At 35.0% G+C, this 27,366-nt stretch overlaps 2 protein-coding genes across 3 annotated transcripts in view; both read left to right on the forward strand.

Annotated features, from left to right (window-relative positions):
• The window catches only part of l(2)k05819 (transmembrane protein 94-like protein l(2)k05819), a 259,706-nt gene extending 252,817 nt beyond the window's left edge, over window positions 1–6,889 (forward strand). The window contains exons 24-25 of the mRNA XM_089102832.1: window positions 3,467–3,637; window positions 6,661–6,889. Of these exons, the coding sequence (XP_088958958.1) occupies window positions 3,467–3,637; window positions 6,661–6,733 (244 nt within the window). The 3' untranslated portion in view covers window positions 6,734–6,889. The remainder of the gene's footprint in view (window positions 1–3,466; window positions 3,638–6,660) is intronic.
• A 4,321-nt stretch (window positions 6,890–11,210) lies between these two features.
• LOC148942198 (protein HID1) overlaps window positions 11,211–27,366 on the forward strand; it is a 116,232-nt gene continuing 100,076 nt past the window's right edge. Inside the window, exons 1-2 of one of the 2 annotated variants that reach the window (XM_089102864.1) lie at window positions 11,211–11,350; window positions 26,971–27,184. In XM_089102864.1, the coding sequence (XP_088958990.1) occupies window positions 11,285–11,350; window positions 26,971–27,184 (280 nt within the window). In that variant the 5' untranslated portion in view covers window positions 11,211–11,284. Of the gene's footprint in view, window positions 11,351–18,328; window positions 18,443–26,970; window positions 27,185–27,366 lie in introns of those variants that run through there. The other variant, XM_089102865.1, reaches the window with a different exon arrangement.

Below are 27,366 nucleotides of genomic sequence, written 5' to 3' on the forward strand. Positions count from 1 at the left end.
CTCTCTAGGCTCTTCGAGTTCTTTATGGGTCTTGGGAATTTGGAGCTTCACGCTGAGCACAAAATCAATCTCTTATCTAGTAATCTAGTTGACTTCACAAATAAAAGTGTAAAAATTTCCAATGAGACTCTTACTGAAGTGAAGACAAAGGCGTTATTTAGTAAAAAAAAAACAGATAGAATAAAAATATTTGCGTCAATTTGTATTTCAGATTAGTCTGGTAAGTTTTTTTTAATTTATTAACTTTTTATTCCTTAAGGAGGACTTTCAACTGTTTTGTTTAAAAAATAGACATAGTAATTATTATTACTATGATGTGATCTTCTATGATGTGATTACTATTACTATGATGTGATTATTACTATGATGTGATTGCCTCTCTAAGATCACATCCTTGGATGTGATCAGTGCCACTTCGAGACTAGTCTCTATTGTCTCGCCCCTTCACCAAATTTTTCATTACCATGAGGAATTGCCAAATTTTAAGCGTCAAATAATATACTTTACTGCAAACAATTAGAAGAAAATTGAATCTTGCATATCAGAAAGTTAAGAGCCATGGCTAATTGTAAAATAAAGTCAAGACAGATAATCTGATTGAGAGGCTAAGCTACCATAAGCCTTTTTCAGAACTGTATAAAATTTTGAAATAAAATCAAGTTTTTGGACTGTGATGAAAAAGTTAAGAGCCATGGCTAATTGTAAAATAAAGACAAGACAGATAATCTGATTGAGAGGCTAAGCTACCATAAGCCTTTTTCAGAACTGTATAAAATTTTGAAATAAAATCAAGTTTTTGGACTGTGATGAAAAAGTTAAGAGCCATGGCTAATTGTAAAATAAAGCCAAGACAGATAATCTGATTGAGAGGCTAAGCTACCATAAGCCTTTTTCAGAACTGTATAAAATTTTGAAATAAAATCAAGTTTTTGGACTGTGATGAAAAAGTTAAGAGCCATGGCTAATTGTAAAATAAAGTCAAGACAGATAATCTGATTGAGAGGCTAAGCTACCATAAGCCTTTTTCAGAACTGTATAAAATTTTGAAATAAAATCAAGTTTTTGGACTGTGATGAAAAAGTTAAGAGCCATGGCTAATTGTAAAATAAAGCCAAGACAGATAATCTGATTGAGAGGCTAAGCTACCATAAGCCTTTTTCAGAACTGTATAAAATTTTGAAATAAAATCAAGTTTTTGGACTGTGATGAAAAAGTTAAGAGCCATGGCTAATTGTAAAATAAAGCCAAGACAGATAATCTGATTGAGAGGCTAAGCTACCATAAGCCTTTTTCAGAACTGTATAAAATTTTGAAATAAAATCAAGTTTTTGGACTGTGATGAAAAAGTTAAGAGCCATGGCTAATTGTAAAATAAAGCCAAGACAGATAATCTGATTGAGAGGCTAAGCTACCATAAGCCTTTTTCAGAACTGTATAAAATTTTGAAATAAAATCAAGTTTTTGGACTGTGATGAAAAAGTTAAGAGCCATGGCTAATTGTAAAATAAAGCCAAGACAGATAATCTGATTGAGAGGCTAAGCTACCATAAGCCTTTTTCAGAACTGTATAAAATTTTGAAATAAAATCAAGTTTTTGGACTGTGATGAAAAAGTTAAGAGCCATGGCTAATTGTAAAATAAAGCCAAGACAGATAATCTGATTGAGAGGCTAAGCTACCATAAGCCTTTTTCAGAACTGTATAAAATTTTGAAATAAAATCAAGTTTTTGGACTGTGATGAAAAACTTAAGAGCCATGGCTAATTGTAAAATAAAGCCAAGACAGATAATCTGATTGAGAGGCTAAGCTACCATAAGCCTTTTTCAGAACTGTATAAAATTTTGAAATAAAATCAAGTTTTTGGACTGTGATGAAAAAGTTAAGAGCCATGGCTAATTGTAAAATAAAGCCAAGACAGATAATCTGATTGAGAGTCTAAGATACCATAAGCCTTTTTCAGAACTGTATAAAATTTTGAAATAAAATCAAGTTTTTTGACTGTGATGAAAAACTTAAGAGCCATGGCTAATTGTAAAATAAAGTCAATACAGATAATCTGATTGAGAGGCTAAGCTACCATAAGCCTTTTTCAGAACTGTATAAAATTTTGAAATAAAATCAAGTTTTTGGACTGTGATGAAAAAGTTAAGAGCCATGGCTAATTGTAAAATAAAGACAAGACAGATAATCTGATTGAGAGGCTAAGCTACCATAAGCCTTTTTCAGAACTGTATAAAATTTTGAAATAAAATCAAGTTTTTGGACTGTGATGAAAAAGTTAAGAGCCATGGCTAATTGTAAAATAAAGCCAAGACAGATAATCTGATTGAGAGGCTAAGCTACCATAAGCCTTTTTCAGAACTGTATAAAATTTTGAAATAAAATCAAGTTTTTGGACTGTGATGAAAAATTTAAGAGCCATGGCTAATTGTAAAATAAAGCCAAGACAGATAATCTGATTGAGAGGCTAAGCTACCATAAGCCTTTTTCAGAACTGTATAAAATTTTGAAATAAAATCAAGTTTTTGGACTGTGATGAAAAAGTTAAGAGCCATGGCTAATTGTAAAATAAAGTCAAGACAGATAATCTGATTGAGAGGCTAAGCTACCATAAGCCTTTTTCAGAACTGTATAAAATTTTGAAATAAAATCAAGTTTTTGGACTGTGATGAAAAAGTTAAGAGCCATGGCTAATTGTAAAATAAAGCCAAGACAGATAATCTGATTGAGAGGCTAAGCTACCATAAGCCTTTTTCAGAACTGTATAAAATTTTGAAATAAAATCAAGTTTTTGGACTGTGATGAAAACATAAGAGCCATGGCTAATTGGAAGAAAAGGCCAAGGCAGATAGTCTGATTGAGAGGGAAAGCTAGGACATTTATTTAGAAAATTTTCAAGATTAGTAATATATAACTGTTGATCTTCATGGGTTTGCGCTTTGCAGGTATATAGATATACAGGCTATGGCATGTCAAAAAATTAAAACAAATAAAACTAGTAAATTAAGAAGGGTCATTAAAAATATAGTAAAGAAGGAGAAAAGCGAAGGTAAAAATATAACAATTAGAAAATTAGTTAGATATTTTGTTAATATTTTTCGTAATATAAGACGCATTTTTTTTTTTGTAACTTGAAGTCAAGCAGCGAATGTGGGACAAGATAGGAACAGTCTAAGAGACATCCGGGATGGGCAAGGTTTAGATGGGAAGGGTCTTTTGGGGAAAATGTTTACGTGTGAGGGTTTTTGTATTGCATTTTTTGATAAACGGAGGCGTAACTTAACTTTCCTAAACTCAAATGTTTCTAACCTTGTTTTTTTTAAGAAAAGAGTATGGAACTTTTCTTTCTTTGAAAATTATTCGCAAAGCACTTTTTTAGATAGAGAATGGCCTGTTGGAATGGAGACAGTGTTGAGGCCATTAGCAACACCTCGTCAGAAAATTTTAGCTCAATTTTTTATTTCAGTTTGTTGTTCCACGGCATTTATATGAGCCTAACTTTATATGATTTGGAGAATGAAGATACAATGTACAAACCGTCTTTTAGTGTCATACCCCTGTCCATCTGGTTAATTGCTTTTATTTGGCCATTGGTTTTAATAGCTTTCAATGAAGCCATCAAAAGAAATGAAGTCAGGTCGGTATTTTGACATTTTTCTTCAGTTTCTTCTTTTCTTGGTTTTTCATATTCTGCGTTTTCTCAAGTAAAAAAGATACTTAACAAAATAAAAATAAGTATGCACCAATTCAAAAGAAAAATTAATTACAGCTAGAACATACACACTATACCGAAATTATCTTGAAACATTAGAAATGAAAATTTGCTTATGCTTAACCACTCATAATTCCACTTAAAAGAAGAAAAAATGAAAGTGGAAACAAAACTGGAAGAAAAGAAAAAAAAGTGATTTGGAAAGCGTGACAAAGTGATTTAATGTTCTAAAGAAGCTTTGCTAATGACTCAAAAGTCCCATTGAGCATTCCAATCTAACGATAGTTATTAAGGCCCCTCATTTGCAATGAAACTTTAATAATGTCGGGATTTAGCTAGTTCTATTTAAGCCAATCAAAATTTTCCTTAAGATTTTTCAACCAATGAGAAAAGGTATGGAAAATCTGATTGGCTCAAATTAGTGCTAACTAAACCTCGAGATTAGCAAAATTTCATCGTGAATGGGACTTTTCCAATATTTCCCAAATCAGAATTTAACCTAAGTTTGACGAATATTATATGACACCAAGAATTCAGCCTAAATAAATACAAAATATAGCCAGGCAGTTAAATTTGAAATAATCTAATAATTTATGTTAGTTCTAGTAATCCATATTCGTAAAAAATTGAACTGTTGCTAACCTTTTCTAAAAATAATAAATCTCAATACTAGAAAGGGGGATGGTAAAAAAAAAATTAAAGGCGTGACAGTATTTTTTTTTTATCAACTCATTACAGGATAATCAAACTGAATATTTGAGCTTAGTCATTTTGAAATAAATTATAACTTCCAGTGAAATGAGTTGGCTCCACCAGATGAAGTGTTCACCGAAAAGATGGGAAAAGAACAAGAGAGGAAACTCTAATTTTTTTGTGAGGAAATTGGTCCAGTGTTGCCAATAAAATCATAAAGTTAAATATAGAAGCCTAAATAAAGATGCTAATTGTTCTTGTTCAGTCTTTTTTGTTTTACTTAAGCTTTACCTTGGTTCAAAGATAAAAAAAAAATAAAATAATAATAACAAGCTTATTAAAGAAGAAAATGAATAATAAGCATATTTGTGTGCATTTATTGGACCTAGCCTCAATAATTTAACAATGAATAAAAACTGTTTTCAGACAATGCTCAAGTGTTCACTATAGTAAAGAGCCATGTGCCTTCATGTTTGTTTGTTTTTTCCGACCGCCTCGTATGGATGAGATGGTCCTAAAATCTGACGAGGGGGGCTCGTTCGATTGGAAATTGAAAGTTCTACTGCTCTTTTAAATATCAGAAATGATTCAAGGAAAATCAGCTTACTCTAGTGTTTCTTTTGTTATCTCCCCCCCCCCCGCCGAAAATAAACAAGGTATCCATTGAAATTTAGGTATGGCCATTTTTTAGAAAGTTCCCAGGCCATACGGAGGGTTGGTAATGGAAAGAAATATTTTTTTCCCTGACCAATTCGAAACTTACACCCAGGAGGAACCTAGTTTATGAAAAAATTGTTTGGGGCACGGGACTCCCTTAAATGGGGCTTGAATTGGGTAAAAAGAAACTTCTCTCCAACCACCTTAAGTCCTTGGCTAAGGGGACCTCAATACATAAGGGAAATAGATAAAGAATATTGGCTCCTACGAAAACGGCGACAGATACAGGATCAAAAACATTATTAAGTAGTTTTTCTGAAAGGCTTGAAACGTAAAACAATAAGTCACTGACAAAATTAGGATGATAAAAAGAATTATTTTTTCTTATTGACTCAAGACTTGTATCCTTAATTCCTTGGACAATCGGGCCCAGTGCACAAGCAAAAATTGAAAAGAACATTTGATTCCCTAAAAAATTATTGACTTTTATCAAACAACAAAAAGAAATTTCCGCCGAATAATTGAAGTTATATTACAGAGGATTTAGAGGGTCAGTATTATTACTCTTATTTATTGTCAATCCGAGTGGCTAGCGCGCTACACTTGAAATCCTGAGGATAGGGTTTCGAACCCTGGTGTCGCTGATTTTTTGGTTTGGAACGGGGGCAATGGTATGACTCTGTAATCTCAGCCAGAGTCAACCCAGCTCTAAACGGGTACCTGGAGAAATCCGGGGGGGGGGGGAATGCGGGAAGCGTTGGATGATTAGCTCCCAACCAAGCATTGCACTTCGGCCATTGGCAGAAAATTAGAAGATCCGTACCTGTACTGCGCAGACCATTGTTCAGCATGCAAAATTTTCTTAAGTTTTAAGATTTTCGTTTTAAGTTGGATTTTATTGTTTATTTTATTTTTCGTTGTTCTGAAATTTGTTTGTTCGTGCGTAAAGGTGTCTGCTATTCTTATTTGATTATTCATTTCATTTCACTCTTTTAAATTGCCTTTATTCATTCATGGTAATCTCTGTTTGGATTATTATATGATTCTTTCTGTTCGTTTTAGGTTTTAGAATTGCTTTTTACCTTTCTTTTAAATCTTCTATTTGTGAAACTCTTTTTAATTAACAAAGCAGTCAGAGAAGCAGTTAAAGTCCTTCAGCTATTTTAGTATTCATGTTCGTTTTTTTTAATAATGTTCTAATGATATTTTCCTCTTGTATCGATGTTATCGTACGTTTCTTGGTTGCTTGCAGTCGTATGGGTTTTTTTTTCGTTCGTTTTTCCATATTTTTGTTGCTTCAAGCCACGTCAGCTTTAGAGTGGAAAGCTGCGGGTCGGGGAGGGATGAGACTTAAAGAGCACATCTCCATCGACTATCTTTGAAAGTTTCAATTTAACCCTTAGCTGTTCCTGATGCTTTGCAAATACACCCCTTGGCTAAAAAATGTAATCAGCCAGGAACCAGTGCAAAATTCAATTTTTTTTTTTCTCTCTCTCTTTTAAGATACTTCCGAAAAAAAATGTTACACTTTAAACCTATTGAAAAAAAAATATTCAAGTGTTTTTATGTTTTAACGTATTTATATGTATGAATTGCAGGTCAAAGTTTCGACTTCAAAAACGAGCAAGACTTGAGTTTGGCACAAAACTTGGAATGAATTCCCCATTTTAGTTAATTTTTAGCTAGGTTTTCTTTTTATTTAGTTTCTTAGTTTCTCAAGTTTTCTTTTGAAAATTTTATTTTTTAGATTTTTAACCCACCGCTTTTGTTTCGCTTTTTTTTCTTTCTTTTTTTTGTTAAAAAAAGGTTTATACATATGACATTGTGTTCAAATAGAAAAAAGACGTCAGGTTGGTGTTATATATCGTGATTTAAGCTTTAGTGACGAAAATAAAAAGAAGAAAAAAAAGTGACGAAATAAAATTGACGAAAATAAAAAGAAGAAAAAAAAGGTCACATTAATGCTATCCATGCAAAAGGTGATTTTCCTTGTTGATCAAAGTGTGCGGGGCTTTAAGTATCCTGTATGATCTTTCCGGCGATGGCAATTCCAATGGTGTAATTTTCGTTTCAATATGACTCCATTTTCAAGGGGTTTCAGGCTATTTTTCGAAACTCCATTAATTTGTTTTCTGAACAAACTTTTACAGTTAAGACTAATCGCGATAGGGGTTGCCATTTCGTGGATCAGCTACAAATAGGAATTTTTTATCACTAGACTTTTTTTAAATGCTTTTAAGTTTTTGCTTCTATTGGCTTGGGTTTGTTCTTAGCTAGGTTGCAAATATTGCTGGAACCATTCTTATTGAAAAGAGAGAGTTATAATTTTTTGCTGAAACAGCAAAATGTCAGTCTATATTTAAATTTTTAATGCGTAGACAAATACCTTAGCTTTTAGCAAGAGAATGTGAGTAATATAATAATTTATAAGGCAACGCTTTACCGAATGATACAATTTCAACTATTGTAAATACAGAAAAAAATAAAACGGCAATAGACTGTTTCTTAATACGACAGCGAATAAAGCAAGAAAAACAAGTTGCAAACGATGAGATAATTTTGGTATATTTCAACCTCTCCATCAATCGCTGAAGGTTTTTAAGACTATAATGACATAATAAATCCTTTGCTTGGTTTCTGCTACTACTGCAACCGTGACAGATGGCCCTCTACTTTCAAATATGCCACTTACAAACCATTTGCTATTTAAGCATAAAATTTCTGAGACATTTAGAAAAATGAAGTAGAGTACACAGGTGGGTTGAAAAATTCAAGTTGGTTGAGAAATATTAACCAAGAACTGAAAGGATTTGATGTTAAACAAACTAATTGAAGTTTTCAGTGAAAACACTGGAAAGCACTTATGCATGTCTTGTTAACTTAATTATGGATGCTTATAAATTATTATACAAATTTCATAAAAATATTACATATATAAATTGCAGTTTTTGATGCATTTGCTTTTATTTGCCTTTACTTTCACACATTTTGGCGTTTGAACGCAATTCAGGAATCTATGATGTTCAGAAATGGGGGACGCTTGGGCAGAAATAATTTGAAATATATTAATCTCTATAGCCTATATATAAAGTTGAGTTATGGTTTTATTTACACGGGCAGTGCATTCCTCAGCTAGTGAACCAAATGTCACGAATTTTTGAACGTAGATTTCAGTTAACGCCATAAGAACCGTGAATTAGGTCAGGTTTTTGCAAGCAAAGTAGAAAAAAAAAAAAATACTAAATTTCCCCTGAAAATGGCGCGACCGATTTGTGGTATATGGCATGATTCTTGCACGGAGGCCAAAGACTCAAGCTTCTGTTTGGACGAATCGAGTGCCATTTGCGAGGACCTCTTGTAAGCTGCCAAATTAAAGCAAGGACCTGAGCTGCCGCCCGAGTAAAGTGACTGTCATTTGCAAGCGCCGAAGGTCGGTACTGCAACCTGACCCTAGCGAGGACCATCAAAATACGGGGAACTGCACATAAAAATATTATTTTTAACATACATTGCCATTACATATATTTTAACAACGTGCGTAAGTATCCACAAGATCCCAAAGGCTAAAACCTTTCGGAAATCTAATCCTAATTAGGTATCGAATATGTATACTTGGCAGTGTTGGTAATCCTTATAAGCCATTAGCTACTCGAAAATGTTGACATGATCCTAGAGTGAGAACGGGTTTCATTACAATCAAATCAGTCAGATCGTTTTCGGATGCTCTCAAGAGAGTATTGTGTTTTTTCCTGTTTTTGGTTGAAGGTTAGTAACTGTTTCGCATTACATCGATTACAGGCACTCACTGTGATTCATTAAAAGGGGTCAATTCTAAATGTAGCTGGTAAGTATATGCTGTTTTGTCTCGTGACTTTGGGAAATGTATTAATTTTTTGGAAGGACTTAGAATTTTAGGGAAGGGGGGAAAAACTATCTTTCAAAAAACCTTGAACTTTTAAAAAAGGTTTGAGCCTTTCTAAGACGTGGTTAAAAAATGCCAATCTAGACCTGAGTTCAAATATTGACAAGTGCGCTCTAAGAATCATTCAGGTTGAAATTTTTTTCTCGTAATCTTCACACCCCTAAGACCTTGGTCAGAAATTAAATTTTGAAATTGAGTGAGATTGTGCTTTATGATTTAATTTAGCACACACCCTGAAGTTATACATTCGCGATGTTTTTGCCAACTATTGTATTCGAATCTCTGCTCTAAAATTCGAAATCTGCTCTAAAATTGTATGTTAACTCAAAAACTATTAAAGAGGGTAACACTAAACTTTTATTCGCATCCTAAGCAGTAAAAAGTTCAAATCTACATAATAGTTTTTCTAGGTTTTTAAAAGGAAACGAATTAATATATTTAAACTTTTAGGAATGCGTCCGTAGTCACAGTTAGGGCCAGCTAATCTGGCCATAACTATAACTGGCCATAATATTTCAGGTATTCTGAAATATTTACTTCCTCCATAGGGCACTGCCCTTTGGTCATCTTGTAAATGTTACGTGTCACAAAGGAGAACTTCCAGACATAAATATCCACAATAAATAAGGCATAAGGAAATTGTGCTGAACTCACCAATCAATTATTCAGATCGATTTTGTAAGCCAAACCTATCGGAGTAGATGATATTCATAAAGTTGGATGATTATCAAAAGTTGATAAGTGTTATCATAAAACTGACCTCACCTGCTATTATCAAATTTCTGGCCTTATATTAGTTGCTAGATGCAAAAAATATGCATGTTTGAACCCAGGGATGAGACGCCTTGTAGGTTTTCTTTTCTGCTGCGAATAGCCGATTCTTAGGAAAAACGGCAGCGTGCCACCGTTTTTCCAGCGGGGAGCTGCTTGCTGCCACTGATTTTTTGGTTTATTAGGATAGGATCGAGTTACAAATTAGTTCAAAGCACCCCGAGTGACATATAGTTTAAATCTGAATAAACCGACTGTCTGTTAAAGGCCTTTGAACTCTGAGGGTATGTATTACATAATGACCGACGTAAGTTTGAGGGAAAGGCAATACAAGCAACAACTCTTTCCAAAATTTTTAATCTGTTGCTATTCAATTAACGACAGCGTTCGCTTCCCTCGGTGCCTGTGTTTTCATGATAACTGTCTTAGGACTGACACCCAGTAATCACAGTATAAAACTTTTTAGTAAGGATGCCTTTTGGGATGCTTTTTAGTAAGCATGAAATTTAGTGTTTTTTTTTTTTTTTTTTTTTTTTTTTTTTTTTTTTTTTTTTTTTTTTTAATAATGATATTGGTAAACATTTATGGCTCCTGGCGGTGATGATTATGAATATGATAGTAAATTTAATGAAAATGTTAAGGTGTAAGGTTTGTGGTGCTGTTTGGGGACTGTGATATAGATAGGTTATTTTTTTGTTTTTTTATTGTTTTTTTTATGTTAGTGTATTTTTGCCGACCCCCTTGGACAAGTTTTTACTTCTTGGGGTGGCCGCTAAACTTATGTTAAATTGTTTGTTTGTTTAGAATAAAACTCTCTCTAAAAAAAAAAAAACTTTCGACCTCGTTTGTCACAATAGTGAAGCTGATTTTGTTCTTCATGTGTGAAATACGCTGGAAACTAAAGCACAAGTATGGAATGAGCAAGAAAATGAAAAAATTATGGTTCATGACGTGATATAGCCGACTACTGCAAGAAATCAAAAGGACTGCTACAGTTTAGAAAATAATCTCTTAAGAAAATCTTGTGAAATTTCGGGTGGGGCCTAGATCCCCCCATAAAAGGTAAAAAAAAGTACTAGACCCCCATCCTCCTTAAATATGTGCCTACTCTGTCTGTAAGCTTTTATTCTAATTTTCTGGTTCAAAACCAATATCGATAGACATTTACAAAGTTGCTTCGCACGTTACCTAACTTAGCACACCGAAATCAACAAATCACTGCAAAAACACAAGGGTAAATATAGAAAGACCGGCGGCATGTCGCCGCGCCAATGGTACAGGCAGCATGCCGGCAGGTTGCCAAATATTTTCCCATGCCGGTGCGAATTTAATTGGCGGTGTGCCGCTGATAGACCCCAACACAAAAAAGTGTTGGTGTCTATCAGGGACGCGAAAAACGTTCTCTTCTAACAATTAGAAAAGAATAAATCCTTCGAATTTATAATTTGGCAAACTAAACAAGTTCTGTATTGTCGGCAAACAGTATTTTATTTACATTTTTGTCAATGCTGTACTAAATAGTCAAGGAAATGGGAAATAGTGATACAAAACTTGCTTTCAGGAAAGCGGTTGTGCAGCTGACTTCACAGACTAAGGTATGCAATGTATGTGAAATTGTAGGAGAATTCTCAAACATTTTTGCCAAAAATCTCTGCCTTAAAAATACACTTAGCCTACCATAACAAAAATAGCCCAAATTAGTCTCATTCAATTCTCTGAATACTGATGGAATTGGGTCTGTGTGGATTAAATTACACAATAAAAGAACTTCAATTGTAGTGGGTGTTGTTTATAAAAGCCCCAGTGCTCCATGTGTCATGGACTCAGAATCAAATTTGGCTGCCATGTTGTCTCATATGATGACCAATTTTGCCAGCTATGATCTTGTCCTTATGGGGGACTTTAATCTTCCTGAAATCCAATGGATTGATGGATCTGGTTTTTGTAATAGAGATTCTCCTTTTTGTCTGCCCTCTCTGATAATTCCCTCTGTCAAACAATTTCACAACCAACTTGTTTCATGGAAGGTCAAGTCTCCAACATTCTTAATCTGGTTATACTCAGTAACCCTGACCTTCTTATTAAGAATGCTATAACCACACCTGTTGGTAACAATGACCATGTTATAATTATTTCAGAGTTATGTCTACCTACCTTTCAGCCTTCCTCTAAGCAACAAAAGTATGTTAACTACAAAATAGCCTAGGCCTAGTTGGTAAAGTTCTACCAAATCATATTATTAAGTTAGGAATAGTAGTGAATACACCATTTGATGCCTTTTTTTATGCTGAATATGAATATAATAATCATTTCTATCAGAAATGAATTTCAGCCCCCCCCCCCTATATATACCTAACCTAACTGTGAATTGGCATATATAGGGGGCTGAAATTCATTTCTGATAGAAATGATTATTATATTTGTAATCAGCATAAAAAAAGGCATCAAATGGTGTATTCACTTTAGTCCTAACTCAATAATATGTCTTGGTAGAACTTTACCAAATAGACTTTGAAAAACTTGCCAAAGTCAACTGGAAAAAGCTTATTACTGATGATATCAAGGAGAGTTGGTCAAATATAAAAACAGAAATTCTAAATGTTGAAAAGTCATGCACCAGAATTTTTCAGGTAAAACAGACAAAAAGTTTACCTTTCTTAACTACTAAAATAAGCAAGCTAATCAATAGAAAACACAGAGCATGGAACCATTATAGAAAAATAAGACCACAGAAAATTATCTAGTCTTCAAATCTTTTCATAATCAAACAAGAAACCAAATAAAGGTATTGATGAGATGGTTTGAGGAAAAACTGGCAGAGGAAGTTAAGGTTAACCCTGAATCTTTCTGGGGCTATGCCACTCAAAAATGCAGCAGCAGACACACAATCCTGGATATCCTGCATGATAGTAAATCAGTTGCTGATCCTGAACTGAAAGTTGAAATTTTCAATCAATATTTCTCTTCTATTTTATTCATCCAACTCCAGTGTTATATATCCTACACCTCCCGTATATGATGTATCACATAATATGGAACCAATTCTGATTACAGATACTTTGGTTCTAAAGGAACTGACATCCCTCAAAACTGAATAAATCTGCTGGCCCAGACAGCATCCACCCACATATCCTATGCAAATGTTGTACAGTTTTGTGTCAACTTCTTTCCCTGCTGTTCAAATTATCATTCAATCTTTCTAGACTACCTCAGGATTGGAAAACTGCCCATATTATTCCTATTTTTAAAAGAAGTAGAGAAGACCTTTCTGAAAATTATCGACCCGTCAGCAATCGTTAAGGTTCTTGAAAGAGTAATTAATCCTGCAGTTGTTCAACGCCTTGAAACAAATAATGTTTTACACAGTTCACAACATGGCTTTTGTTCTGGAAGATCTGTTGATACCAATCTCCTTGAATCATATAATCACATCACCAAGTTGCTTGATGTTGGGGTTCCTGTTGACATGATTCTGCTTGACTCTTCTAAAGCTTTTGACAAAGTGTGTCACAATCGACTTGCAATTAAATTGCATGCAGTTAAGCTTGAAGAGAAATCCCTGCTTTGGATCCTTGATTTTCTTTACTTGCGAAACCAATGTTGTCAGTTGTTTGATGACTCTGGAGATCATATTCTTTCTTCCTCAATGTGTGTTCTGAGTAGAGTTCTTCAGAGAAGTGTCTTGGGCCCTACATTATTTAATAATTTCATCAATGATGCTCCTTCCATTATCAGTAGTAATTTAACTCTTTATGCAGATGACCTGAAGCTTCTTGGACCAGCTTTGTCCTGTGAAGATCATGCCTTGCTACAAAATAATCTTCATCTGCTGGGTCACTGGGCTGAGGCCTGGCTTCTTGAATTCAATGTTGTCAAGTGCCATATCATTCACTTTCGTAAACAGAATTCATGCCACTCTTATTTTTTCTTAGGCCACCCACTCTCCTCTGTAAATAATGAGCAAGATCTTGGTGCCATTATTGACAATGAATTAAAATTCAGCACTCATGCTAAGAGGTCTGCTGCTGGGGCTAGTTCAACCTTGGGACAGATTAAACATACTATTTGCTCTCGTTCCCCTAAAGTCATCAGTCTTCTTTATAAGGAACTTGTGTGTCCTAAGCTTGAAGTTGGAATGTCACTTGCCTCTCAATATTTTAAAAAAGATATAAAAGTTCTTGAAGGTGTCCAGAGACGCGCCACTAAAGTGATATCTGGCATGCAAGAGCTTTCCTATCTGTAAGACTATCAAAGTTGAATCTTTGTACGCTTGTATACAGGAGAAATAGAGGGGATGCCATTTTAGCCTTTAAGTTATTGAGGGCTAATATTCTCCCAGCAGTATTCCCTACTGTTAGCACCAATTCAAGAACTAGAGGTCGTCAACTGAAACTTGTCAAGCAGTCTACAACATATAGAGTTTGTACTCAACACATATTGTCAACAATTGGAACAAATTATCTAATGAACATTTAATGCTGAGTCCATTGATGTTTTTAAATGAAAGCTAGATGCTGAATGGTCTTCCAAAGAGTATGAATCCGATTTGGATGCTACCGAATATGGACCAGCACCTGGTCACCAGTGATTCTGGCATACAATTAGTCATCATTCCAAAGCTCTACAAGGATAAATCCTTAGATTGTTCCTAGCTGCAATTTAAGGTAATAAGAGGAGCAGATCCTAGGTGTAACAGATCATAATGCTGCTTCTGGAAGATTTAGAATTTAAAATAGCCTATTACCTGTAGGCCTAGCTATGTACAACTGGTGTTATATTATATCTTTCAAACACTATGTTTCATTGGTAGATAGTCATTTCTGGGCAAATTCTGCAGAGGGGAATTGTGGGAAACTTTCACAGATATAGTTGGTGTTGTGCAGCTGAAGGTATACTAGTTAAGGCCAATTGTACCACTTGTCATTTCATGGTGTAGAATGATTTCATTTGTTGTCTTAAAGAGAAACAGAGGAATTTGCTATGTGATGCTGAATATAGCCTACTTTTAAGTCTCAGTCAGTGTTTTTGTGGGGATGGGGGTAAATTTTTACCAAATCATATCATTGACTTACAAATAAAGTGAGTATACCACTTGATGCCTTTTTTATGCTCTTTCCAAATCTAATAATCATTTTTGTCAGAAATGAATTTCACCCCCACCCCTATATAGGCCAATTCAGGGTATATATTTGCACATTAGGGGATGGGAGCAAATTTTATTTCTGATGTAAATGGGTGGTAAATTTAAAATTTCCCCCAACCCCCTTAATGTGCAAATATATACCCTGAATTGGTATATATAGGGGTGGGGGGTAAAGTTCATTTCTAACAAAAATGATTATTATATTTGGAAAGACCATACAAAAAGGCATCAAGTGGTATATTCACTTTATTTGTAAGTAAATAATATGATTTGGTAAAAATTTACTGGGATGGGTCCATGGGTATACAGAATGGGGAGGGGGGAGTTGCCTCCCTAGAAGTTCAAATTTACACTAGATATGGCTGAAAAAGCAGGTTTGAATACCATCTCTAACATATTGTCGCAAACAAGGCGATGTGATAACAGCATACAAGCTCCTAACTGCTGAGGATACCATTCCTGGCCTTTTCCAACCGGACACTTCAAACAGAACTCGTGGTCATTCTCAAAAGCAATTCCGAAAACGATCCAACACCAGACTAAGTAACAAGTTCTTCTCAAATAGAGTTGTCAGCTTGTGGAACTCCCTTAGTGAAAAAACAGTAACCTCTACCAGCGTGGATGCGTTTAAGTCATCAGTGGATAGAGAGTGGCTCAACAAACCATGGTGCACCATTTGGGACGCCACAAATGATGATTAACTATCATCACTGAAGCTGGCGGACACAGGATTCGTCCTATCGCTAGCAAGTGCGATTTAAGGTAAAAACAGTTGAAAAAAAACAGATGGCTAAAAAAGCAGTTGATAAAAGCTAGATGGTTGAAAAAGCTGGAATTACGGAATAAAAGTCAAACAAGAAGCAATTATCCATAATATCTTGGAAAGATTAAGCTCTAATCCAAGAAGATTGATTAATGCTGAAGCTTATTGATGATTGATGATTTTTGGTGATTACTTATTAATAAAGATTTCATAGGTATGATAGAGCTTGCTGGCAATGTAAGCTTTTGTGAACTGCCAATATAACTTTAGCCCCCAAACCCTTCGCCACAGAATTGGCACCCCCCCTCGAGAGAAGAAGCTACATGTGCCCATGGATGGGTCTTTGGCTTATATATGGAAGAAGAGATGTATTCTTAGCTGTCTTAAGAGTTGTGCTTCCTTTGTCCCAGGATGGCTTGGAAATAAATTGAAATTTTAAAGTGGAACCAATTTTTGAAAGCTATTCAAGACAATTTTTGAAAGCTATTCAGATAACTCACAGCATATTGGTCAGTTTTCTATTTCTGTTTGATCTTGTTAAAATAGGTACAATGCAGAGAGGATGTCTAAGCAGATTACATTTTTTGTGGGCAAAAAGTATCCTGTAGACTTGTTTACAGGGCCATAATAACTGCTGCAATCTCAGAAAGAGGGATGTCTACAGTTGAAGGAGTCTTTTTGCTGCTATGACCTTCCATTTGGGGCATGGGCGCCCATAAGCTGAATTCCAGGGGGGGGGGGGGTCAAAGCTTGTCTAATTGACACTTTTAATGCTATATAATAGAAATCTCAGAACAAAAATATAAAAATAAGGCTGCATCATACAGCCAGGGGGGGTGGGGGCCCCCCTGCCCCACTTATGGCACCCATGATCAGGGGGGTAAAGCCAAAAAGCTTATATCTCTGAGTACTGATTCATATATTTAACTATAACCATATGTGACCTAGGCCCTGGGGTGTCTTTGACCCCCCCCCCCCAAAAAAAAAACAAACTGTTCCCTATGACTGGTAGTTTTTTAAGCAAGGTAATCAACAGCAGGATGGTGTTATACACTAATGCAATTTAAATCAAAGCAAAAGCTCAGCCTGTTCAAAAGTCACAGACTAAAAACCAGGAAAAAAGTGAAAAGCCACCCCATTTTATAGTATATGTATATATATATATATATATATATATATATATATATATATATATATATATATATATATATATATATATATATATATATATATATATATATTTTGAATGTATGCTTGAACTGTTTTGTACTTTTTTTTTTTATAGCAATTTATATCAGAAGAGGGATGGTGAAACTGCACATTGAAACATTCTTGCTTATATATTTCAACCATAATGATACTTCATGATATTACAATCCTGAAGCTAAAATATTCAAAATGTTAATAACAATAGCAAGTATTACAATAAGTAAATAATTTTTTTCCAAGACATTGTTGTCAATTACTGCATCTAGTTTGATGTTAGGACTTGTTTAATGATGAAAAGGGATGTCTTGTGAAAGCAATGACAGGAATTGATTCTATTCACTATAAGGTTTATCAGCAATTTGTTTCAGTATCTATTTGGCTTGCCATAAATTCTGGATATAATCTGCAATAGATAACAGCAAATACGTATCCAGCACAACCAAGGTGGTATTTGTGTCTAAGGTTGTGCTTCAGTGTCACAAAGGTTTATTTTGCTTGCCCAACTAACTCTAACTAGACAGGTGTTGTCTATTATAGATAGAGTGCATTTTGCATTGCAATCATAATTAATAATGTTGAATTTTGTTTGACTGAAATTTATTCCATATCCTCAAATTTAAGAAAATTGGGCCCCATCCATTAGTAATTTCTCTTCCACATTTGCAAAATAATTAGTTGTTTTTAATTTTAGCTAGGAGCAAGGCTTTACCCAGGATTTTTTTTTTTTTTGGGGGGGGGGGAGTTTACTCAAAGATCTTTTTTTGGGGGAGGGGTGTTAAACGAAAAAAACTTAAAAAACGCATACAAAAATTGTTTATATCCTTTTTTGTTACGTTTTTACGAGTCAGAAAAACATTTCGGGGGGAGGGGCAAACCCCTCTAACCACCCCCCCCTGGGTACAGCCTTGGTTGGGAGTTGGTTTAAAAATCGGCCAGACATAATAAGTATTAATCAAATAGAAAGATGATAGAATTATGTGCAGTTAATGCACTTAAAATCTTGAAATTATATTTTTGCCTAGACTTTGCTCAAAATTTCGTTACTCATGAAAGATTGTTAAAATTGTATGCTTTTATAGGGATATCTGCAGTGCAAAACACATTTATTGACTCAAAATGAGTTTGTTTTGATTGCAAGTCCCCTCTCATCTTCAAGGACCTTATGAAGTGTTACCAATGTTATTAATTTTCAAAATGCAAGGCTAAATGGACTGTTTCCTGTTCAGACTGTTGTTAATGATGATTAAACACAGGAAAACTTCCCAAAGCCCCTTATCATCATTAATCATTATCACTTGACATGGAATGCATCCATAAAATAACAGCAAATGCCTCTGTTGGTTGAAGCAGTGTATAACTAAGTATAACAGCATTCAGCAAAGATATACACTTATTTTCTTTTATGTTTTTTTTTAAGGTAGAATACTAGCCAAGTACAAACAATGTCATTTCCAATGCCAAAAACTGTAGGCCTGAGGCTGAATTGGGAATCTACTTGAAGCCACCTCCATGAACAGCAAGACATCTACAGGAATTCATCACCCCCTTATATTGCTGGCAAGGCAACTTAAAGTAATCACCATTATGCTTTACACATCTTCTATTAGAAATCTTTGTCTTCAGTCTTTATTGGAGATTATGATGGGCACCAGTTTTGGAGCATATCCTTCTTCACTTAGATTTTGATAATGTTGATGATATCAACTTTCAAGTGGAGCTACTTAAAGGGTTTCTAATGGACAACAAGAATGTAAAAGCTAAATGAACCTTTTTCTGGGTTGGATATTTTAATTTTGAATGTTTGTCCTTCAGCATTGCTGCTGGGAGGTTTGATTCATTAAACATAAGTTGTAGCTTCAAATTACTGCTGTTGGAGCATCTACGGAGCACTGCATTGTGTCAATCTTTAGTCTAGGGTCTCATCTTTATTTTAGAAAAATCAGAAGAGGGGGAATTGTGAACATTGTTGGTGTTTTGCAGGTGATGTCATTGAAACTTAATGCCAATTGTGTTGCTTTTTATTTGTACTACTGAACATTTTCTTACCTTGTCTCAAAGGAAGAGGAGGGGGAGTATTCTGGTAGCTAGTGAACTGTATCTTATTGTACCTGATACACTTACAATCATGGTTATTTAATAGACAATTTGCAGTATAGGTTGTACTCCTTTAATTAATTTTGATAGTTGCAATGCAGAGGGAATTAAGGTGGATGATATTTGGTGGATAGCTATGTTTGTTTATTTTAAATAAACTTGACATGCAGAAACTTGATTTTGGCTATCTAGGAAGGTAAAAGCTGATTTTTTTTATTTTCCTCTTTCACCCTTCTCCTTTTATGGCTATTCACTCAAATTCTTCCTTTTTGAATCTCTATTTGTCTCATTCCCTTGCTGTTATATCTTGGCACTCCCTTTGTTGTGATTCGCCATGCAAAAGTTGGGTTGCATAGGAGCAATGATACTTGGCAGTTTTCAAATTTGCTGGCAGACTTTGTCTGAAAATATTATTTTTACATATTACCTTAAATTACCTTAAATTGCAACTAGGAGCAATCTAAGGATTTCTCCTTGTAGAGCTCTAGAATGATGAATAGTTGTATGCAGGTTCACTGGTGACCAGGTGCTGTTACATCTTTAGTAGCATCCCAATTGAATTTACACTCTCTGGAGAACCATTCAGCATCTAGCCTTCATTTAAAAACATCAACGGATTGAGCAGTAACTGTTTCATTAGATAGTTTGTTCCAATTATTGACGATACGTTTTGAGAAGAATTGATTACAGATTCTAGAAATTGTAGACTGCTTGACAAGTTTCAGGTGATGACTTCTAGTTATAGAACTGGTACCAACAGTAGGGAATAATGCTGGGAGAATATTAGCCCTCAATAACTTAAAGGTTAAAATGAAATCCCCTCTATTTCTCCTGTAAACAAGTGTAGGGAGATTCAGCTTTGATACTCTTACAGGGAAGGAAAGCTTTTGCATGCCTGATATTACTTTAGTAGCACGTCCCTGCACATCTTCAAGAACTTTTATGTCTTTTCTAAAATATGGAGAGGCAAGAGACATTTCAACTTCAGGCTTAGGACGCAGAAGTCCCTTCTAAAGAAGACTGATGACATTAGGGGAACAAGAGGAAATAGTACGCTTAATCAGTCCCAAGGTTGAACTAGCACTAGCAGCAGACCCCTTGGCATGTGTGCTAAATTTCAATTCATTATCAATAATGGCACCAAGATCTTGCTCATTATTTACAGAGGAGAGTGGGTGGCCTAAGAAAAAAAAAGAGTGGCAAGGAATCAGTTTGCCAAAGTGAATGATTTGGCACTTGGCAACATTGAATTCAAGAAGCCAGGCCTCAGCCCATTGACCCAGCAGTTGAAGATTATTTTATAGAAGGGCGTGATCTTCACAGGATAAAGCTGGTCCAAGCAGCTTCAGGTCATCTGCATAAGGAGTTGATTTACTGCTGATAATGGAAGGAGCATCATTGATGAAGATATTAAATAGTGTAGGACCCAAGACACTTCCCTGAGGAACTCCACTCAGAGCACATGTTGAGAAAGAAAGAATACGATTACCAGAGTCATCAAACAACTGAACACATTGTTGCGCAAATAAAGAAAACAAGGATCCAGAGCAGGGATTTCTCTTCAAGCTTTACTATGCATAATTTAATTGCAAGTCGATTGAGACACAATTTGTCAAAAGCTTTAAAAAAGTCAAGCAGAATCATGTCAGCAGGCACCCCAATATCAAGCAACTTGGTGATGTGATCATATGAATCGAGATTGGTGTCAACAGATCTTTCAGAACGAAAGCCATGTTGTAAACTGTGTAAAACAATGTTTGCTTCAAGATGTTTAACGACTGCAGGATTGAATATTCTTTCAAGAACCTTAACAACTGCTGATGTCATGCTGATGGGTCGATAATTTTCAACAAGGTCCCTTCTATCTTTTATGAAAATTAATTAAAAAAAACTTTCTACAAAATAAGTTTTTCAAAGAAACGTAAAGAACTCCATTAAACAAAAAAAAAAGCAAAAATTAAATCAAATAATCTACCAAGCGTGAAACTACCATAAATCAGCATTGATAAATAAATGAAACCCAAAACGAACAAAAATTACAATAAATAACCGAGTCAAACTCAAAACGGGCAGAAATTAACATAAGTTGGGTGCAAAACTCCTATGCATTCCCAAGGCCAGAAAAAAATTTGCACTTTACTGAAAAAATATATATGTTTTTACTTTTATAACTTTAATAAATCAAATAATATTAACATTTTAATTACTAAACATCAGTATATGTATAATAAACTGAGAATGCACATTCATTTGTATTTTCCATCGAATGAGCCCTTTTTGAAGTTTCTATGACAACGCGTTCTATAAAAACTTTATATGCCCCCAGGGCATAACTTATAATCCTTGCCCTGAGGGTTGTGGGGGAGTGTCTTCCTCAAAAATATGTTTTCTATCTGGAAATCCATTACACTGAACAAAATGGCTGTCTCAAAATTTTTAATGGCTGTCTTCGTGGGACTGACTGGTGTAGGGGGGGGGACTAGTTGCCCTCCAATTACTTTCGACTATCAAAAAGAGGACTATCCCTTCTAATTTCCATTTGAATTAGCTTTTTTTGAAGTTTCTACGACAACGCCTTCTATAAAACCTTTATATGCCCCAGGGCATAACTTTAAAACCCTTGCCCTGAGGGCTGTGGGAGAGTGTCCTCCTCAAAAATATATTTTCTATCTGGAAATCAACTATGCTGAACAAAATGGCTATCTCAAAATGTTGATTGGATGTGTTCGGGGGATTGAAGGGCGTGGGGGGGGGGCTAGTTGCCCTCCAATCACTTTTGACTATTAAAAAGGGTTCTAGCCCTTTGAATTTCCAATTAAATGAGCCTCTTTTGTAGTTTCTACGACAACCCTTTCTATAAAATATGCCCCCAGGGCATAACTTAAAACTCTTGCCCTGAGGGTTGGGGGGGGTGTCCCTCCTCAAAAACATATTTTCTATCTGGAAGTCAACTATGCTGAACAAAATGGCTATCTCAAAATTTTGATTGGATGTGTTTGGGGGAATGATGGGCGTGGGGGGAAGCTAGTTGCCCTCCTTTCACTTTCGACTATTAAAGGGCACTAGCCACTCCAATTTCCAATCGAATGAGCCCTTTTCGAAGTTTATACGACAACTCCTTCGATCCGAAGTGCCCGGGTATGGAGAACCAAAAAACAACATATTGTGCCCACATCATTCTTTACTTAGGCAGCGCTAGCACGCTTCCTATGATAGGAATGATATGAGCAGTTTTCCAGTCCTGAGGTAGTCTAGAAAGATTTAGTGATAAATTGAACAGCAGGGAAAGAGGTTGGCACAAAACTGTATGACATCCATTTAGGATATGTGGATGAATGCCATCTGGGTCAGCAGATTTATTCAGTTTGAAGGATATGGGTTCCTTTATACCCACAGTATCTGTAATCAGAATTGGTTCCATATTATGTTATGCATCATATAAAGGAGGTGTAGGATATACAATACTGGAGTTGGATGAAAAAAACAGAGGAGAAATATTGGTTGACAATTTCAACTTTCAGTTCAGGATCAGCAACTGATTTACTATCATGCAGGATATCTGGGATTGTGTGTCTGCTGCTACATTTTTGAGTGGCATGACGCCAGAAATATTTAGGGTTATCCTTAACTTCCTCGGCCAGTTCTTCCTCAAACCTTCTTTTCAACTCCTTTATTTGGTTTGTTGTTTGATTACGAAAGGATTTGATGACAAGATAATTTTCTGTGGTCTTATTTTTTCTATAGTAATTTCATGCTCTGTGTTTTTTTTTGATCAGCTTACCTAATTTGGTGGTTAAACCTGGTAAGCTTTTTGCCTGCTTTACATCAAAAATTCTGGTGCATGCCTTTTCCACATTTTTTATTCCTATTTTTGCATTTGACCAACTTTTCAAGATCATCAGTAATAAGCATTTTCCAGTTGACTTTGGCAAGTTTATCAGAGACTATTTTGTAGTTTACATATTTTTGTTGCTTAGAGGAAGGTTTTTTGGTAGGCAGACATAGTTCTGAAATAGTTACTACATGGTTAGTATTACCAACAGGTGTGGTTATTACATTCTTAATAAGAAGGTCAGGGTTACTGAGAATAACCAGATCAAGAGTGTTGGAGACTTGACCTTCCCTGAAATGAGTTGGTTGTGAGATTGTTTGACAGAGGGACTTATCAGAGAGGGCAGACAAAAAAGGAGAATCTCTATTACAAAATCCACACAGACTCCATTCCATCAGTATTCAGAGAATTAAATTGAATGAGACTAACATTTAGTCCATCTCTAATATAAAGGAACACTCCTCTGTGGCAAAGTGGAGAATTCAGATTAGAAAATAGTTGTTAACCATTGATTTTGATCTCATCAGGAATTAAGACTGACAAGGTATTTTTTGGTGAAACTTATGTAATTGCTGCAATGTCCATTCCTTCAGATTTCATACAAAAGGAAAGTTCAGAAAGCTTATTAGGGAGGCTATCAACACTGGAGCTAAGGAACCTCATTCCCTGAGAGGTAGGAATCTGAGAGGAAGCAGGAATTAAAGGACTGGTATGGTTGTTGGATACAGCACTATTAAATGACAAAGAAGAAACATCAGGTAAGCAACTCATTTCTGAATAAACAGGAAAAATGTCAACATCAGACAGGGTAATATTGTTATTATGTTCACTACTAGACCATTGAGAGACAGAATTTGGTGATGCAAGTCCATTAACACTTAAACAATTAATAGAAGGAGGCACATACATTAGTGGGACATTGGAGCGGTTGGGGGGATTGCTCCAGTCGGTAAGTTTTTTGGATGATGGCACCATTACGAATTATCAAATCTGCCTCTCCATTTGCTATTCCGCATATCAGCTCCTCAACTAGAGCTTTGTGTTTTAATACGATCTTCCTTAGGACTATTACAGTAGAAACTGATTGATTCTTTTGTTTCCAAGGATTTCCATATTATTTGCCTTCTAAATTCAGTTGATGATACAGAGAAGAGAAGAGGAGGGGGCGGCTACCAGATGGTTGATGGTTATTAGAAAGTCTTTTTACTTGGGCTGGGGGGGGCACCAATGTCAACTCCATAATTACGTAGTGGATAATTGTACAGGAAAACTGCATCATCAGTCTGGGTGGGGATACCATATGGAACAATGTAAAGACGTCTTTCAAGACGCTGGCGCTCTAAACGGGCTATCTGACGAACATTGGTTTCGGTTAATTGGGCTACTGGGAGTTGAGACAACTTAGAGGACACTGTAGAAACCACTAGGTCCTGAACGGTTGAAACAGAACAAACTGATTGTAGAGAATTTTCAATATGGGATACGCTGTGTGCAATATCACTAACCTGGGCAGAAATGTCACTTTTAATTTCATTTCTCAGTTGGAAAAGTGTTTGGGTCAAATAACTAGTGGTGGCAAACTCCTTCTTAAGATCTTCCCTGAAAGATTTCAAGGAATTATCCATAACAGATGCTAGCTTACTTATCATAGCTTTAATTTAAGGTAATTTTGCTCAAAGAAAAGCTATCAAAACACAAGTTTTGCTCCACCATGCAAAAGTGGGGTAGCATAGAATCAATCCTACTTGGTAGTTTTCATGGCCTAGTAAAATTTGTTGGCAGATTTTGTCTGAAAATACCAGTGCTTCCACTATCCCCAAATTTTTGGGATTTCCCCAAAAATCTATCTTGTCAAAAAAAATTGGTCCCCCCAAAATCCCATTTTGTTCAGGGTTACTACCCCTTGTGATTTATCACTAGTGACAATCAACCCCTAGTTGCTATCACTTTCACTTTTGTGATAAATTTCGTGATAAATTTATAGATATTTTCATTATTGAGCTATAAATTAGATGCACATACCACTCAAGATCTTTTTATATGGTCTTTCAAAATATGACTGTTGTTTTACTCAGAAATTAAATGGACCCTTTAAGATGATACCTTTTTCTCTTATTTTCTGCAATTTAGTTTGAGTCTTATTTTCTTTTACTCTAGGTTTTGGGCATAATATATTAATCTTAAATACATAATAATTAAATGCATGATAGATTAAAAGGTACCACCAACACTCAAGTTTACACTGTCTAAAACTTTGAGAACAAACCGGTCTGTATTAAGAAACAATTCGCTTACGCTCAGTGGAAAATTCTGTTCCCCCCCCCCTCTGCCCCCACGCTCCTAATGTGCAAATATATAGCCCAAATTTGTTTCTTAAGTATTATATTTTCATCATGTTTTGGTATTTTTCATTAAGATTAACCTAACATCACTTCTTGAGTTTTGGCGGTATAATACAAAAGTACCATTTAAAGGAACTGATCTTTTTGCCAGGAATCCTCATCATTTAAAAATTTTTAGAATTTTGCTTCATTTGGTATTTAAAAATTAAGAACTTTTCTTTTTTCCTTGAGAATTTTATTTTGCATATAACCTTTTATCTTCAAATGTATTCCCTTCATCCTCCCCCCTCGTCATTGCTATTCTTGTGCCCTCCCCCTGCAATATTTTTGGTGGGCATCCATGAGTGGTTCAATCGAGTGGTTCAACTGGAGTCTAGGATCTGTTTACAATCTAGGAAAGTTTTAAGTAAGTGAATGAAATTTTGCAGAATAGATATTCTGCTCAAATTAGGGCATTGGATTATTTTTTAAATACCTAAGCTTACCTCCACAACTTCTAATGTTTGAGCAATTGTCAAGCCCGTATGAAGGCTAATCCTGAGATAAAAACAATAGAATTAAAAAAATGTTGTAGAATTGGATTTGCCATTCAAAACACTTTCTAAATATAATCTTCTTACCACAAAGATTATACCCCTCCTAATGATACGAAATTAAGCTATAGATTATATTGAAATCTGGGGAATAGTTGATTAAAACGGAACCAAATCCAAAATATGATTCATAAAAAATTGTATATTATAGCCAAAAGTAAAAATTTTGGAACTATTTCCAGATTGTTTCCTTGTGAAGTTTTATATTATTTTCAGACTTATTTTTTTTTACAAACGGATTGATCTTTATTTATTGCTCTACTACCTGATATCTGTCTTGGAAGATTGATCAAACAGTTTGTGGTAATGAACTGTAAGTAACTCAACCAAATAGGAACCAAAACTATAAAAAAGAGCAACTACAAAACAAAAAAGAGCTGTTTTTGTTCTTGATATTTTTTTTTTACCAGGTGATGTATCTCTTCTGAAATATCTCTTCTCTTCTCATTTTGCTGCTTTTTGAAACATATTCAAACTAAAAGCTCAGTGAATTTCATTGTCGCCATGTGAAAAGTTAATTTTAAGTCGTTGTTATCCCTCATCCTTGTGGACAAGTTTTTACTTGCTCTACTCCTCTCCAACTGAAAAGGAGTTTTGTCCAAATCGTGCAAAAATAGCTAAACTCTCTCCAAACTGTTCATTCATCAGTTGAAAGAACGTTGAAAGGGCTGGTAGCTATCAAGGTACATACAGTTAAAGCAGAAAATGGGAAAGCTGGAACGTGGATGATTAGTAGACTAAAACAGCCACACTACAATGTAGCAGAAGTTCTCTGTTTATTTTGGGGATTACATTACGGCAAAACTAATATCAAAGCTTCTTAATGCATGTTACTGCCAGGCTGCCAATCAATATTTTTCCCCCAGAAAATCAAATTGTGATTTTTATTGTTGTAGTATAGTGATCAATGAGTATCAAGCGTGCAGTTGGGTATGCATTATTTCTATAATACCAATAGCATTGGAGTGTACAACTCCATCCATAAAATCACAGCAGTAAGCTATATACAGTATACTTCAGATTTTGAATACTATACTCCACTAGCAGTATTAGAGTCAATATGATACAATACTTTTGATAAAACGGTACAGATAAAATTATGGAGTATGATATTTATGGGTAGTATATGGCTACTGGCTTTTGGAATTCTGCTACTGGCAGCTGTGGAACTTTTGCACACCTGGTTGTGATGATGTTTTAATAAGAAAAAATTGTTGGTACATTTCTATTCTTTTTTAGCCAATTGACTTCAATGATGATTCCTTTTGGTCCCAGTTTTGGAATGAAAATGTTACTGGCATCCAAGATATATTTGCCTTGATTCCAGCTGCTGAAGTTAGAGCATTACGTGAAGAATGCCCAACTAATTTGGCAACATTATGTTACAAATGTGTTGAGCAACTTGTTTGTATTGCAGAAAAATCTTGTTCAACTCAGATGGAACAAACTACTGGTAATTATTAGGACAGTGGTAGAAAGTATTATTGTTAAGAATAAAAAATATGTGATACATTTTTCAAACATGTAACTTTTTTAATATTCCAACTGGATAGAACATGTAAAATATCTGTTTTGCTTGGTACTATATTTCTGTTTATTTACAATTAAAACGAATTGAAAACTTTGAAAAATGGG

This window comes from Artemia sp. Qi Xiang Cuo, chromosome 17, assembly GCF_049724085.1.
Source record: "Artemia sp. Qi Xiang Cuo chromosome 17, ASM4972408v1, whole genome shotgun sequence".
NCBI lineage: Eukaryota > Metazoa > Arthropoda > Branchiopoda > Anostraca > Artemiidae > Artemia > Artemia sp. Qi Xiang Cuo.